Here is a 17,138-nt window from a genome sequence, read left to right as displayed (position 1 = left end):
CCAGTTCCCAACCCCAGACTCACGTCTATAGCTTTCCTGCCTCCCTCCCCTTGCCCCACCACATCCACCTGTGCAGGGCAAAAGAGACTACAGCCTGTCCCTTGTCACTTCCCACATACCAAATACCCACTCTTCCTGTTTTCTTCTTTCCGCTGAAAAGCCCACCTAAGACCTTAAGAAGTGGCCTAATCTGTAGCCTTCCTGAAAATCCTTTAATATTTATCTGTCTTTGAGATCATCGGAGATACCCTGGAGATATATTCGCCAATACTGGAGCCTGCGTTCACCCAAGGCTACTGCCTGCTTGAAATGTGGTCAGTCTGAACTGCAATGTGCCACAGTGCAAAATGTACCTCATATTTTTAAAGATCCAAGACAGGAGAAAAATGATATTGTTTAAAAAATCAGCACCACAAAACAAAACAGAAAGGCCAAGCTCAGGAGTCTCAACCCAATAACATATTTTACCACTTAGGACAGCAGGAGGCAGACCTGATACTGTTTCCTCAGGCATAGTGCTGGCAAGGAGCAGGCTCTCTCAGACAACTGGGGTAAACTTTGCTTGGAATCATATATACGTTCTTTCATTTTGTTTTGTTTTGTTTTTGGCTTTTCAGGACAGGGTTTCTCTGTGTAACAGCTCTTGCTGTCCTGGAACCAGCTCTGTAGACCAGGCTGGCTTTGTACTCACAGAGATCTGCCTGCCTCTTCCTCCCAAGCACTGGGATTGATGTCACGCACAGCCACCGCCACCAACACCACGGGTTTAGGTCCATATTTCTACATGGTGTGACAGCCAGGCTCAGGCCATAGATAGTACCTGAAGTAGTCAGGAACCCTTCCAGACAGGCTGTCGCTACCATAACAAAAGCTCAGGTATGCTGCTCCTTGCCTTGTAATGACAGAGATCGCCTGAGAAGAGGTGTCAATTCCAAACTAGTGACTGAGCTGTAGATGTGACTTCAGTCCTGCTAACCCGGAAACAGAATGCTAATGAACTTCCACCTCAGTTTATCTAGGGGGATAAAAGGTGTTTGGATAATAAACACCAGTGATCTTTAGGATTTGAATGAACCCTGAGACTCCCTTCCAATATTGCTATGTGAACTGTGTCTCAATTATTCCCACGCTGGTCCAGAGAGGGAAAATAGTTTATGTTGGGGTTTTGGACCCTGACAACGGGCTATACTTAAATTTTTAAACATGAAGTCTTAATATGAATCCCAGCCTGTCCTGGAGTTTATACCCTTCCTGTCTCAGCCTCCCAAGTGCTGGGATTCCCGGCATCCCCCAAGGTGTGTAACTCTAATGCTATCTTTTAAGGGTACCTTTCAACTGCTGCTCTAAAATCTGGATGTCCTACATTGTATTACCCATAACTCAGGTAATTTCTTCAAAGCATGCACCCCCAAAGCCAAAATTACAACACACAATTAATTAATTAACTAATTAATTGTAATCTTAAGAGAGTTAAAACTCTAGAACCCGGAGCAGGGGAGATGGCTGGGTCAGCATTCTTACCTGGCTCACATGAAGACCTGGCTTTAGCCTCCAGAGCCCATAGACAACTTCTGGGCATGCTGGCACACACTTAATGCCAACACTCGAGAAGCTGAGGCAGGTGCAGACAAGAGGATTGGGGCTAGTTAGCCAGTCAGACTAGCCTAATCCAAGTCTCAGACTAGTGATAGACCCTGTCTCAAAAAAAGGGTTAACAGCATCTGAGGACCCAGACATGTGGCTGACTTCTGACCTCTGCCTGTAGGTGGTTAGTTTATTCTGAGGTTCTTTAAATGCTGGTGTGAAGGTACAAGGATCAATAGTTAAGGTCAGCCTCAGATATACGTCAAATTTGAGGGCACGAAGGCTATATGAGATGTTATCTCCAAAACAACAATAAAAAGGAAATACAAATTTTAAAAATTAGTTATTTTTAAAGTAATAATACTTGGTCTTCACTATCACCTAAAACTGGAACCTACCTTCTTCTCCTAAAACTTTCTAAGCCCTAGTTAGTAGAAGCATCAGTGCAAACCAAGTGTGGGGAAGTATGGCAGTAAAATCGAGGTCCAGGAATTCAAGGTCAGCCTCAGTGAACAAAGAAGCTACCAACGCCTTAACATGTTAATATTTTGACACTTTCCCAGCACCTGCTCTGGGGCTTCAACCTGTGCCATCTCTTCCTTTAGTGCCGCGTGTGCACGCCTTCCCAGCGGTCCTGGGTCTTCTTGGTGATAGCCTTACTGCCTAGATGAGATCCAGCCAAACCAGCCGGGTTACTTTAAAACTTAAAAAAAAAAAAAAAAAAAAAAGCCAGCTCTGGCTAGGGCTGGGAGCCGTTTGAACCGAAATCCAAAGGTTAAAAATAATTAAGACCAAGTTCTGGGGCAGGCACAGAGGTCCTGGGGCCCGACTTAAGATCTCCCTGAGGATGGGGAGTAATCTGAGAGCCCGGGACCGGAGACCGAAAGCCAGTCACGGCGTGGGTCGTGCCAGAGCACCTATGTCTTATCGTAAAGAACGCGGAGGCAGCTCCGCGCTGAATTTGGTCCCTCTGGAGACGCCGTCCGGGCGCCCGCCTCGCTCAAATCACGTGACCGAGGCTTTCAGTGAAGCAGGAAGCGTTTTGCTGCGGGGTCTAAGACCGGGGCGGATAGCGGGCGGGATGGAGGCGACTTTGGAACAGCATTTGGAGGACACGTGAGTAGTGCGTGCAGCCGGTCCTGCGCTCTGACGGGGGAACTGGGGCGGGACAAGCGACACGGACTGCGAGTGCCCACGGAAGCGTTTGGGGGACTCGGGGCGGCGAGCGGGTGACTTCTGCGGACGCCCGGGCCGCGCGTGACTCCAGATTAAAGTTTCGCCAGACTCTGTACGCTTCCTTATGGAGAAAGAGTCTTGCGGGTCCCAGCGAGAGAGGACTAAATCACCAGTCGCCTTGAAATGGTCCGTATGGTCCGAGTAGCGCCTCAGAAGTTTGGTACCAGATGTGCTAAATCTGCAGTGCAAATGCACACCCATCTCTTCTTGCGTGTGTAACCCATCAGTTACTCAGCGCTTACGAAGTAAAGACATCCGTCAAGTTTTTCGGCTGTCTCTAAAGTTTAAAATTGGGAAGTGTAAAGTGGCATACAAAGGCGTCACCTCCCCCTTTAGCTTCTAAATCCCCCCCCAGGAGCGAATCCAATAACTTAAGAATTCTGACAGTTATTTTGAATGCATTGCTATCCCAGAGCATACTTTTATACCAAGAACAAAACCCTATAGATAATTGCAGTGTTTGTAGCCCTTATGAAGCCAAGAACAAAACCCCATAGATAACTGCAGTGTTTGTAGCCCTTATGAAGCCCATAGGTACCTGGCACAGTTCGTTGTGAGAAAATAGTTTCTTTATTTAGCTATAGCGCCATCCTGTCTTGTTTTGTTTTTTAAAGCTGATTTGAAGCGCTTAATACTTGATGCATAGAAAACTTATTTGTACTACGATAACTTAAGTATTTCTTCACATCATCTGACTCATCTTTCTTGTGCTCCTAAAATTAGAATGAAGAATCCATCCATTGTTGGAGTCCTGTGCACAGACTCACAAGGACTTAATCTGGGCTGTAAGTGTCTCATACCAGCCTCCCTTTGAGAGTCACTGGGAGTTTTGCTTTGCTATTATTTTCTAGCTTTTATTCCTGTTACCTTTTGAACATGGAGAATATCTCCAGGTAAGACTAGGTAATTGACGCCTTTCTGTTGTTCTTAAAAGGCAGAAATGTTCCTCCTGGTTCTACAACTGTCCCCACTAAAATGGTTCTGAGTAATTTTCAAGAGGTCTAGAAAAGGGCTTTAAGTAAAAACAATCGTCACCGAATGCATTTCATATGCAGGGACTGTTGGGCCGTATTATATATATGTGTGTGTGTGTGTGTGTGTGTGTGTGTGTGTGTGTCCTTAATTGCTTCAATAGCTCTGAAAAATGGATGAGGCTGTTAATACAGCCATTCTTAACTTAGTGTCAGTAAAATAGGGACTTCACAGGTGGACATATCTGACCAACCCCATTCTCCTATTCTGGCTGCTAACATGAGCCTAGAACAGAAAGAACCCTTTGTGGCTTCATTTTCCTCACTGTGTTATTAATTATGCAATGAATGAAGAATTAAGTGTGTTGGACTCTTAAGTATCAGAAACCATTATTTTTTTCTTACTCTACACTACATGGACCTGGCTGTCCTGGAACTCACTAAGTGGACCAGGCTAGCCTGTAACTCACAGAGATCCTCCTGCCTCTGCCGCAAGTACAAGGAATAAAGATGTGCACCATCACACCTGGCTAGACACTATTCGTGTTTTACATTGTACAAACTTAAATATTCCTCAGAAAAGCCCTTTGTGGTAGGGAGAAACTAAAACATGGAGTTTAATTAAGGACCTTGCTCAAGGTCTTACAACTCCTGAATGGTTAAGATGGGATTCCTTAGCTGCCTCCAAAGCTTAAAACTCAGTACACAGAACCAAGATGCAATGTTCAATAAACTGTAGCAATTACAGATAAGAAACTAAGTCTAGAGAGGTAAATAGCGCTGGGCAGTGATGGTGCAGGCCTTTAATCCCAGCACTCAGGAGGCAGAGGCAGGCAGATCTCCATGAGTCCGAGGCTAGTCTGGTCGAGAGAGTGAGTTACAGGACAGCCAGGGCTCCACAGAGAAACCCTGTCTTGCAAAACCAAAAAGAAAAAAGAAAAGTAAATAGCTAAAGTTAATTAGTGTCAGAAACTAGTTAAACCCAGGAATTCTTAGAACTATGCAGGACTTTTTAGAGCTCTGAGCTTTTATTGGTTTGGTAACGGACAGAGGTACTACAGTTAGTTATGTCTTATACAAGATCCAGTCATTTGGAACAAAGGTAAATATTTTGAAGCATTTGCCAGGACACTATGGAAAATTTTAAGTGCATGTGTGAAAATCTCAAGCTGAGTAAGGAAAACCTTCGAGGTCTGAAGTTGGTGTTTGCTGTAGACCTTCAGGCTCCAGCTTGGCCTGTTGATTTCTCATGTAGTTATAGTAAATTCAGAACTTCTGCCAGGATATTGTCTACCACCTTCGTTTCAGATGTAAGCAAGCTCCCGTTGCCTTTATTTCAGGGATCTGTTGTACCTAGGATCTTATTTAGGCAATAGTACAGAATCCTTGAGACGTTTGAAAATAGCCCTGCTAGCTTACACTGGCGGAAATAATTGCTTATAGATCTTCACATATGCTGACAAGATGATCATACAGCTGAACTTTGTGAGTAACAACTTGTTCTTTGTGATTGAGCTTAGAAAAAGAAAATCAGATTTCCCATAAGGAATTAATTAGCTTCACCAAGTCCCTTATCCACATTGACACACTGTCATCTTTGAATCTTGGTTTTAGCAAAATTCCCATAAAATAAATTTATGATCATCAGATTGATCTGAATTACAGCTTTCTTTTGTGCTTGAGAAGGTGTATAGAGACATATGGTGGTAGGAATAACTGAAAAAACTACATGTCATTTACAACTTTACTGGTTTAAAAACAATTGCCGGACTTCCTCACTGATGTAATCAGCTGAGTACCAGGTAGGGAAAAAAATTCATGTCAGTACCTAACCTAAAAGGCCATGAGCTGAGTTTCTTTTTAGATAGTACACTATAGGTTTATATTAGACACTTAGGTAACAATTTCATCTCTGTCTTTGTAGGTCGTGGTACCCTGTCAGATGAGCATGCTGGAGTGATATCTGTTCTAGCTCAGCAAGCGTCTAAGCTAACCTCTGACCCCACTGATATTCCTGTGGTCTGTTTAGAATCAGATAATGGGTGAGTCCATATCAGCACATCCCTTTCTTCTTGTTCAGAAAAACTTGATTGGGCGTTCCCCTGTGTCCATCAGCAGTTCTTTAATCAATGTACCGCAGGGCCAGTGGGCATTGAGGCTCTGACAGACTTCATTTAAATGAGCATAAGAACTGTCAAGAACTGCCAGTGTGCCAAAAAAGAAAGCAAAGAAAATAGTAAAAACACACACAAAAAAAACAATATAAATATTAAAGATATTCCAAGATAAAGGTCTTTAGAAAAATGCTAAATGAAAACAAAACTGTAGAAGCTGGAGAGATGTCTGTGTTTAAAAGGAGTGCTTGGTCCACAGTCCTGAGGACTGGGATTTAGACTCTAGCACCCATGTAGCAAGCTGAGCATCCCCACAAACACCTGTAACCTCAGCTCCAAGTCGGGAGAGCAGCAGAGACAGGAAGATTGCTGGAGTTTGCTGACTTCCAGTCTAGCAGAGAAAAGGAGTCCCAGGTGCAGGAATAAGACCCACATCAAAGGAATAGCTGCATGGTGATAAAGAACACCCAGCACCTTCTTCTCACCTCCATACATACACAGGTGTTTATACCTGCATACACTTGTTTATGCATACTCACACAGACACAGATAAAATTAACCTTAAAAATGCATACTATAATCAATTTGGGAGGTGAGGAAGAAGAGGATATATATCTCCAGGCAAGATGGCTCAGGAAGTAGAGGTGCTTATAAACAAGTCTGATCTGAGGTCACTCCCTGGAACCCACATGGGTCAGAGGAGAACAAACTCCCTGAAGATTTTCTCTGACCTCCACATGCAAGCCGTGGCACACATACACATACGAAAAAGTAAGTAACATAATAATAAAAATTAGAGGAGGTGGCTCAGTGGTTAAGAGCATACACTGCTCGTCCAGAGGACCTCATCCGTTTCCACCACCCGCATTTGGCAGCTCACACCGACTTGTAACTCTGACTCCAGAGGATCCAACACATCCTTCTGGCCATCTCAGGCACCCATGCACATATGCCACATACAAACAGACACACCCATAATTTTTTTAAAAACATGTTTTTAATCTAAAAATTGGACCAGGAGACCAGGCTAGTGATTTAAGGTCCTGGATTCTAACTCCAACAATACCAACAAAAATCCAGAAAAAAAAAATCAGAACCATGTTGAGTAGTAGGGATAAAGATTAATTTCATTTTCTTGTTATAGTTAGACTTCTCTTTAATTCTCAACTGTTTCATGCCCATATATGCTTTTTATTTTTTACTTATTTTTCGTGCAGGGAGATTTGTCTCGTAGTTTGAGAGTGTAGCCCTCTTTATGGATGGGTAAAACATGGCGGAGATTATGGAAGTAGGGTTGTGGCTGACACTTCCCAACAGAGTGTTCATATCTGCTTTTACATAGGAAGAAGGATGCAGATGGTGGTGTTTTGTATCTTAAACCAAACATGTTTAACCTTACACCTAAGTCCCATGTACTAAATGGGCTAAATATTTTCCTCTTTGCTTTTCAGGAACATTATGATCCAGAAGCACGATGGCATCACAGTGGCCGTGCACAAAATGGCCTCGTGACCTCTCGTGTTCTCCAGCCACCCGACATAGGGGTTCAGTCCTACCTGTGTTAACTTGTAAAAACTAGTAAAGTTCCAGAAGTTAGGCCATTCCCTGAATGTCCGATGTGGACTTTTCTTATTTATGGCAACCCGTTTCCAAGATATCAGTTAGAAAGGATCGTAGTTCTGTTTGGGCGTTTGTCATCTTGCTCTTTGGGGACAGTTACTGCAGTCCAGTAGTGCAGCCCAACATTGAAAGAACTGGTCTCAAACGTGTGGTCCTCCTGCTTCAAAGTCCTGCATCCTAGGAATAGGCATTTGTCACCAAGGTCCAGGTCCCTTTGTATATAGAACTTTGCTGTGGTCAATAAATTGGTTCAGAGGAAAGTGTGCCTCTTTTCTGATTCTTTGAACTCTTACTTATGCTCATTTTTCTTTTTTCGGTTATCAAATTGTGATTTTGTTTTTTCAGAAAGATCTTTATCTCGAACTGCTTGCTTCTCTTTCAGAAGTTTGTTTAAATGTCTGAAATGTCTGTATTCTTATACAGGGGTACAAGGACCAAACACTTCCTTTAATCCAAGTGACAAAGGTAATATAAGTCCTTAATGAGATAAGAAACTATCTCATTATATAACACAGTAGGTACTCTTACCCTCTCTTTTTTGTGGCTTGTATTCATCTTTTAGTGTGCACAATATGCTGTCCGGATAACACGGTCCTACATGTTATTTGCCCTGTTTTCTCTTTATGGAACTAAAGCTGAGGGATCAGTATAGTCACTGTCGCTTTAAGGGACAAGCCACGCCCACTCCCATTATCTCTGACCTGCCCGCCACCATCTTGGGCCCTTCCTTTTCTGCTTCCTTGACGTGCATGCTTTTTATTATAAGGAAGACCTGGGAATGTTATGGTTTTGGTCCCTTTAAGAGACAAGCCACACCCATTCCCCTCCTCATCCGCCTAGGCAGACTGATCTTCAGCTTCTGCCGGCCTGAGCTCTCTCTCTTTTCCATCTTCCTTTTTTTTTTTTTTTTTTTTTCCGAGACAGGATTTCTCTGTGGCTTTGGAGCCTGTCCTGGAACTAGCTCTGTAGACCAGGCTGGTCTCGAACTCACAGAGATCCGCCTGCCTCTGCCTCCCGAGTGCTGGGATTAAAGGCGTCTTCCTCTCGGAGAGGCAGCTTCTTCTGCCCCTCTCCCCACTTCTCTGCTTCCCCCTTCTCTGTCTCTTTCTCCTCTTCTCTCTCTCTCTCTCCCTCTCCCTCTCTGTCCCCCCCTTCACCCTTCCTCCTCCATAACCCCCTGAATAAACATTCAACCTCACCCTGCATGTCGTGTCTATCCATGTTTCTGTCTTCTGCCTGCCCGCCATGTGTCTCCCTGCCTGGAGCCAGCCATTGCTCAGGGACCAGCAGCCGTCTCTGCCTGGGACTGGCTGCTCCCAGGGCCCACTGCCTGCCACCACATGGCCCGCCGCCACCATTTGGGACCCACAACATTTCTGCTGCCTACTGCCATGGGGATCTTGGAGCATTTTTAAAAAAGAACAACAGTCACCACCTGAACTCCAGGGCCTACATTATTTTGGGAGGGTTGGGGAGGGTTCGAGACAGGGTTTCTCTGTGTAGTCCTGGCTGTTCTGGAACTTGCTGTGTAGACTAGGCTGGCCTCGAACCACAGAGACCTGCCTGCCTCTGCCTCCCAAGTGCTAGGATTAAAGGCGTGCACCATCACTGCCCAGAGGCCCTACGTTCTTTTTTTTTATTTTGTTTTTACCCAATTTCATAAAAATTGTATTACTGGATTTAAAGACACAGGTTAACGCCAATTCATTAATAGTAGGTGATTTCAACACTCCACTTTCTCCAAAAGTAAACAAAAGTTGGACAAAAAGTAAACAAAGAAACATCAGAATTGACATCATACATCAAAAGAACTTAACAGACATATACATAATGGTCTACCCAAGTACCAAAGAATATTCCTCTCAGCAGCACATGAAAATGTCTAATACAATATCCTGGGACACAAAACAAATTTTAAAAGGTTGAAGTCACTCTTTGTATCCTATCTGACCACAATAGAGTAAAACTTTAAATGAACAGGAAATAAATCTTTAGTAAATACACAAATCATGGAGATTAAACAACTCATTACTGAATGATGAATGGGTCAAAGAAGTGAAGGCTCTAGGAGGCCTGAGCATGGCCAGCATGGGCCTGCATTTGTAGCACTGTCCAGATCAGAAAAGGAGGCCTTTGGAAGAATTTTTTTTTCTTTTTTTACCATTTGAGAGTGAAGGTAATCTTTAACCTTCAGTGGTTCTCAACGGAGTACTGGACAAGCAGGCACAAAACACTTGTTTTCTGTGTATGTATTATCTTCTTTATGTATGTGTGAGTTCAGATTTGTGTGTGCATGTTGAGATCAGAGGACAATATTTGGGAGTTTATTCTCTCCTATGGGATCTGGGAATCCAAGTCAGGTTGTCAAGCTTATACAACAAACACTTTTGCTCCCTGAGTCAGGCCCAGTTTGTTTATTTGTTTAAATAGTTTCTACTGCCCTTTGGCAATTTAATAGTTCCCAATATAAAAAAATCTGGAATATTAGTGTAAAGTGCTGTTTACATAATAAGGATTTCGGGTAGGACACACAGCCCTCGAGGTGGTACTTAAGTAAAAGGTATGTAATGTATGTATGTAATGCTCTAATTGAGGCATACAGTCTGTTTATCTTCACCACTGCCAGATCTGTTTTGAGAGCATGACCTTCGTCTTATATCCTAAGCATCTAGTTCTTAGTGCACAGCAGGCACTGAACAAGCTCTTGCTGCATACCTGAGTTTAAAGGTTTTGATCAACTGGGCCTCCAAGAATAGAATGAATGCAAAGAGGGTTTCTAGCAAGAGGAAAGCGATAAGGTAAACCAGAAGGTATACTTATATAACAGCAAATGCTCGAGTCTGTTAGGCAGGAAGTGAAAAAGCTAGAAGGCAGATAACTCGAGGAAATGCCTTCTTAGGAATCCTAGACCCAGCTGTGTGGTGGTGGCTCATGCCTGTAATTCCAGCACGAGGCAGGCAGAGCTTGGTCTGTAGAGTAAGTTCCAGGACAGCCAAGGCTACATAGAGAAACTCTGTCTAAAACAAAACAACCTAAAACACAATCCTAGACCTAACAGAAACAGGAGGCTAAGACAGGACTATTGTGAGTTCAAGGCTAGTCTGCCCTACATGGTTCCAGACCAGCCTGTCTCAAAAAAAGAAAAAAAAATCCTGGGGTGGGGGGAGGTGATCCAAATTAATTTTTTTTCAATTAAAAAATGTAGTAATAAGGAGCGAGCGGGGCTGTGTCCTTGCCACCCGGCTGCCTGCCCAGCTAGCTTATGCCCGGAAATAATTACACAGACACTGTATTCATTTAAACACCGCTTGGCTCATTTCTACCTAGCCTCTTCTAGGCTAACTCTCGCACCTGGACTAGCCCATTTCTTATCATCTGTATAGCACCAGTCTTACCGGGAAGATTCTAGCCTAAGTCCATCCTGGGTCGGAGCTTCATCACGTGCGTCTGCCTGGGAGCTGGGCATGGCGTCTCTCTCTGAGGTGTCTGCTCCCGAGAGGAGAGCTGTCGAGTCTGATCTCACTTCCTCTTCCTCCCGGCATTCTGTTCTGTTTACTCCACCTACCTATGTCCTAACCAATGAGATGGGCCAAGGCAGTTCCTTTATTAGCCAATGACCTTCCTCCATCAAAAAAAAACTAAAAAAACTTTTTTTGCTCATTAATCTCCAATTTCTAGCCTAAATGTAATGGCCATTAATACACATACACCCAGGATCTTGTATATCAGGCTGGCCTTAAATATTATTCAGACAAAGATGACCCTGAATTTCTGATCCTCCTGCCTCACTAAAAGTGCTGAGATTACAGGTTACAGGTGTGTGCCACCATGCCTGGCTTTTACAACTCAGTTTTTAATAAGATTTTTTATATTCTAGACATATACTAAGCAATTTCTATGTATTTAGTTTACTTAATCTTCTGTGTTGTCCCAGTTTAGAAAAGAATGGGTTCTGTGAAATAATCTGCTTGGTAGTGAATACAAAAGAAAAAGGCAACAGAGCAAACAAAGAATAGGAACAAGAATTGAATTTCCTAGTCTACATAGAACAGAAGAAAGACGGCTGATTTCGATTTTAGCCACATTGAATTTGACAGGGCATCCTGGTGATAATATGCTTGATAACAGGGCAAGTGCTCCCTGCACACCAAGCCTAGTTCCAAACTTTCAGGGACCTCCCATCCATTGCATTTTGAACAAAATTCAGAGTTGCTAACATGGCCTGCAAGATCCAGCTCCTGCCCACTGCTTATGCCGTATATTCTGCTACACCTGCTTCTCTCATAACTCCTTTCTGTAGCAGTGTCTGTGAAGCAAACATTTTCCTATTTACTCAGAACTATCCAAGGTAGGAAAAGGTATATCCAGTTTATTAATAGAGCAAGACTTCTGTTGGGAAGACCTGACAGCTAGATATGTTGTTACTCTGTGACAAAACACCACAGCCAAGGAAACTTAGAAAAGAAAGCCTTTAATTTCATTTACAGTTTCAGGTGGACAAGAGTTCATGATGGTAGAGCAAAGGCGTGGTATCAGCAGCAGCTGAGAGATCACATCTTGATCCAAAGCAGGAGGCCGAGAAAGGAACACTGTGAATGCCAGGAGTCTTTTGAAACGGCAAAGACTGCTCCCAGAGCACATCTTCAGGCAAGCTTTGCTTGCATCCTTTGTAAAGAGCATCGCCGACTGCAGCCAAATATTCAACCTTAGGAGCCAGTGAAGTTATTCTCATGCAAACCACCACACTGGACTAATTTTCTAGTCCATACAGAACTAAAGCCGAAGTATGGTTGTATGGGATTTCCCAAGCCCATTCCCTATGATAGTTAATTTTGTGTATCAACTGGACTATGAGATCCAAGATACTTGAGTTTGTGCCTGAACAGTGTGTTTGTGGGCTTCCTGTAACCCAGTAAAGCCCTGAACAGACTAGAAACCTTAGGTTCTTTCTCCTCTCCACCTGATTCTTTGACCTGGGGCACTGGCCTTCCGTTCCCAGACTGACTGAAATCACAGCTCAGTTTTATTGCCCTTGTTTGGAATGGAATCCTACCATGCAGTTTGCTGACTGCAGACATTGGGCTTCTTAGTCTCTATGATCATGTGAACTATCTCCTTATAGTAAACCTCACTGTCCCCACTTCTACTGCCAACTGTTTCTGACTCTGGAGAACATCATTTCTTGCGAGACGCCAGGTAAATACTATTCGTCAGTGAGCTGGACTGTTTTATGTCGACTTGGCACAAGCTGGGGTCATGTGAGAGGAGGGAACCTTAATTAAAATGTTAAAATGCCTCCATGAGAACAGGCTGCAGTCAGGCCTATAAGGCATTTCTTGTTATTAGTGATTGTGGGAGAGGGCCCAGCCCATTGTGGGTGGGGCCATCCCTGGGGTAGTCCTGGGTTCTATTAAGAAAGCAGACTGATTTTGGTAAGTGATATTTATCCAGAAAGTTGTCCATTTCCTTTACGTTTTCCAATTTTGTGAAGTACAGGTTTTCAAAATATGACCTGATGGTTCTCTGTATTTCCTCCGTGTCTGTTGTTATGTCCCCCTTTTCATTTATGATTTTGTTAGTTTGGATATTCTCTCTCTGCCTTTTGGTTAGTTTGGATAAAGGTTTGTGTATTTTGTTGATTTTCTCGAAGAACCAACTCTTAGTCTCATTGGTTCTTAGTATTGTTTTCTTTGTTTCTATTTTGTTGATTTCAGCTCTCACTTAGATTATTTATTTCCTGCCATCTAGTTCTCTTAGGTAAGATTGCTTCTTTTTGTTCTCAAGTTTTCAAATGTTCTGTTAATTCACTAGTGTGGGGTTTTTCCAGCTTCTTTATGTAAGCATTTAGTGCTATGGACTTTTCTCTTAATACTGCTTTCATTGTGTCTCATAAATTTGGGTATGTTGTGTGGTCATTTTCATTGAATTTTAGGAAGTCTTTAATTTCTCCCTTTATTTCTTCCTTGACCCATTGATGATTCAGGTGAGCATTGTTTAATTTCCATGTGTTTGTGGATTTTCTGGAATTAGTATTGCTGTTGACTTCTAGTTTTAAGCCATGGTGATCTGATAAGGTATGTTGGGTTATTCCAATTTTTTGTATTTGTTGAGGTGTGTTTTGTTACCGAGCATGTGGTCAATTTTTGAGAAGGTTCCATAAGGTGCTGAGAAGAAGGTATATTCTTTTCTGTTTGGATGGAATATTCTTCTTTTTTTTTCATTTAGTGTCCAGTGTTCTGCCTACATGTATGCCTGCAGGCCAGAAGAGGGCAACAGATCTCATTACAGATGGTTGAGAGCCACCCTGTGGTTGCTGAGAAATTGAACTCAGGACCTCTGGAAGAGCCGTCAATGCTTTTAACAGCTGAGTCATCTCTCCAGCCCCCTGGATGGAATATTCTATATCAGTGTGGTGATTTCTCAGAAAATTAGGAAACAACGTTCCTCAAGACCCAGTAATACCACTTTTGGGAATATATCCAAAGGATGCTCAATCATGCTACAAGGACGTGTGCTCAACTATGTTCATAGCAGCTTTGTTTGTCATAGCCAGAACCTGGAAACAACCTAAATGCCCCTCGACCGAAAAATGGATAAGGAAAATGTGGTACATTTACATAATGGATTATTACACAGTAAAAATAATAATAATAATGACATCTTGAAGTTTGCAGGAAAATGGATGGAGCTAGAAAACATTATTTTGAGTGAGGCAACCCAGACACAGAAAGACAATTATCACATGTACTCACTCAAAAGTGGTTTTTAAACATAAAGCAAAGAAAACCAGCCTACAAATCACAATCCCAGAGAACTTAGACAACAATGAGGACACTAAGAGAGACTTACATAGATCTAATCTACATGGGAAGTAGAAAAAGACAAGATCTCCTGAGTAAATTGGGAGCATGGGGACCTTGGGGGAGAGGAGAGGCAGGGAGGGGAGCAGAGAAAATGTAGAGCTCAATAAAAATCAATTAAAAAGAAAGAAAGCAGACTGAACAAGCCAGTAAGCAACACCCTCCATGGCTTTTGCATCAGTTCCTGCCTCCACGTTCCTGCCCTGTTTGAGTTCCTGTCCTGACTTCCTCTGATGATAAACAGTGATATGGAAGTGTAAGCCAAATAAACTTGGTCATGGTGTTTCATTGCAGCAATAGAAATCCTAACTAAGACACTTAGTTCTGATGATTCACTAGGGCTCAAATGATTCAATATTTCCCTGTGGTCATGTTTATTATAGTAAAAGGAGAATTAACAAAAGGAAATGGTGTCTGGAAGAAAATACAAGGCACATTCAGGATTCTCCTTCAGTCAGGCCACATAGAATTACTCACCTTCTGCAGCACTGAGTTATGATGACGCTTATGAAACATCTTCAGTCAGTGCCCAGAGGCGGCCAATCACAGGAACATTTGCTAAACTTCCAGGTTCCCAGAAGTGAGCGAAGCCTAAGTCTGATTGTTTGTTCTCTACGGGAACAGTGATCCACTCATGATTTATGAAATGGTAGGAAGAAAGGCTCCTGAAATCTTACCTCCCCAAACGCCAGTCAGTCGGAGGCCAACACTGTAAGCTTATAATTATTATTATTATTATTGTTTTCAAGATAGGGTTTCTCTGCATAGCCCTGGTTGTCCTGGAACTCAAGATACCTGCCTGCCTCTGCTTCCTGAGTGTTGTGAGCAATGGCGTGTGCCACTGCGTCTGGCTTTGTGAGCGAAAATTTTAAAGGTAAGGACTAAACAAAGACAAAAAAAGGTTTGGCTGGATAACTTTCTTAACCTGGTAATGTTGTACTAAACTGAGTCCTACTCACAAGTAATCTGACAGTAGAACAGTAGTAAGGAATTACAGTAAATTCTTGCCAAAGAGCTTGAGGGCCAAGAGTTAAAAGGTTAGAAGCTGAGAAACTAATCATATGCTTAAAGACTTAAAACCTCATTAACTCCATGGGGATGGGTGTCGAAATGTTAACTAATATCCCAGATACCTTAACAATTCTTTCTTCTCATTAACAAGAATGATTCATGAGTTTTTGTTTGGCTTTTCTTTTCTTGGTTGGGGGGCAGGATCTGACTTTAACCCAGATTTGTTCAAATTCACAACAGGGCTCCTTGGTTCAACATGTGAGATTCTAAGTGTGAGTTGCCATGAACAACAGTAAGAAGTATCCTTAACCCTTAACCACAATCTTGCAAAAACAGCATTAACCACATTTTATAGCTTCAGAAACAAATTCTAAGAGGTTAACTTGCTCAGAATTTCAAGTCTTAAAATGCAAAGTTGAGATTCTGAGCAAACAGCATCACCCACTATTCCACTATCCCCCAGCAGTCTCTATTAAGGTGGTTATATGAATGTGTGTCTGAAAGGGTTCATCTCTGAGGAACTAAAGATGGCTGCTGCACTCCTTCTCAGTCTAGTCCCAGGGCTCCAGACAGAGCTGTCGGCACCAACCAAGCTCAACTTCATCTCTTGTGACTAAATCAGAGCTTTGCTTTAAAAGACCTTGAAAACAGTTCATGAATGGTCACTAAAAACATTTACTAGGGTACATAATTATCACAGATCTCTCTGAAAAGTATTCTTCTTCCTCTGAGTTTTGCTTTCTGAACGTTTATTTGAATTTTTTTTTTTTACCGCCAACACCACATAGATGCATCATCTTTCCCATGGATTTGCTGAGCATCCTCCCAAACTAAGCCATCCTACTGCATGCATTTTAAATCAAAAAGTATTGGAGCTGGACTTTAAGAGGATGAGAAGCCCCTTGTTTAAAAAGCAAGCACACAAACAAGCAAAAAGTACAGATTTCAAGATCAAACAACTCACACTTTGGCTTAAAACACACATTGGTTTAAAATCTGGAATGTTGGTGCAGGGAGATCAAAGGCACTTGCTTGTTGATTTTGTTTTCTTTAATGTGGAAGCTGGAGCAAAGGAAGGAAATTGGACTAGAATGTTGAATTATTGGAATAATTTTCTAGGACTCAGTCTTAATCTTTTTTATTCCAAAATGCAGTAAGAAAAAAGTTTCATTAAAATTACTATAAGTATACATTTTTTTCATGGGAAACATTTGAAATTAAAGTAATTAGATTCAAAACAGCAATTAAAATGGTACCTGAAACCCCAAATTAGTAATCATACTATTTAGTTAATGAGCACAAAAGAGCACACAGAAGACCGAATTTACTGAAGAATTTTGTGTGTTTGTTACTAGGGACAAAACCCAGGTGCCCCAGTTAAGCATGCACTTTATCAGAGGGCAACATCTTCAGCTCTAACATTGCCATTTGTGGCCCAATAAAAAAACAAAACAAAAAAGACTCTCCCAGTTCTGGAAGAATTGTTTCTCTTATAAACTGGTCTTGAGACTTCCTGAGGAACTTTGGACAAGTGTTTCAAAAATCTGGAGGGTTCCCTGTGTCAGTTCTTCTCTCCCTCCCCCTCTCCCACCCCCAGCAGGCTTGAGATGTCACTAGGAGGATTTTCTCCTTGGCTTACTCCAACCACTTCTGACCAGTGATGGAAAACGTCTACTTTGTGGGCTGGCTGGAAGGCTGGCCTGAGTTGATCTCAAGTTACACCGCCTTTCCTCCTCCCTCAG

At 42.4% G+C, this 17,138-nt stretch overlaps 1 protein-coding gene across 1 annotated transcript; it reads left to right on the top strand.

Moving 5' to 3' along the window:
- Positions 1 to 2,503: 2,503 nt before the first annotated feature.
- On the top strand, positions 2,504 to 7,785 carry Lamtor5 (late endosomal/lysosomal adaptor, MAPK and MTOR activator 5). Its single transcript, XM_075981655.1, has 4 exons — positions 2,504 to 2,700; positions 3,544 to 3,605; positions 5,716 to 5,833; positions 7,357 to 7,785. Exons 1-4 carry the CDS (start codon positions 2,504 to 2,506, stop codon positions 7,415 to 7,417), a joined length of 438 nt encoding a protein of 145 aa, XP_075837770.1. The 3' UTR covers positions 7,418 to 7,785.
- Positions 7,786 to 17,138: the final 9,353 nt, after the last annotated feature.

The sequence above is a fragment of the Microtus pennsylvanicus genome, chromosome 7, assembly GCF_037038515.1.
Source record: "Microtus pennsylvanicus isolate mMicPen1 chromosome 7, mMicPen1.hap1, whole genome shotgun sequence".
Taxonomy (NCBI): Eukaryota; Metazoa; Chordata; class Mammalia; order Rodentia; family Cricetidae; genus Microtus; species Microtus pennsylvanicus.
The sequence above is the reverse complement of the archived record's forward strand: the minus strand, read 5'-3'. Positions and strand labels throughout refer to the sequence as shown.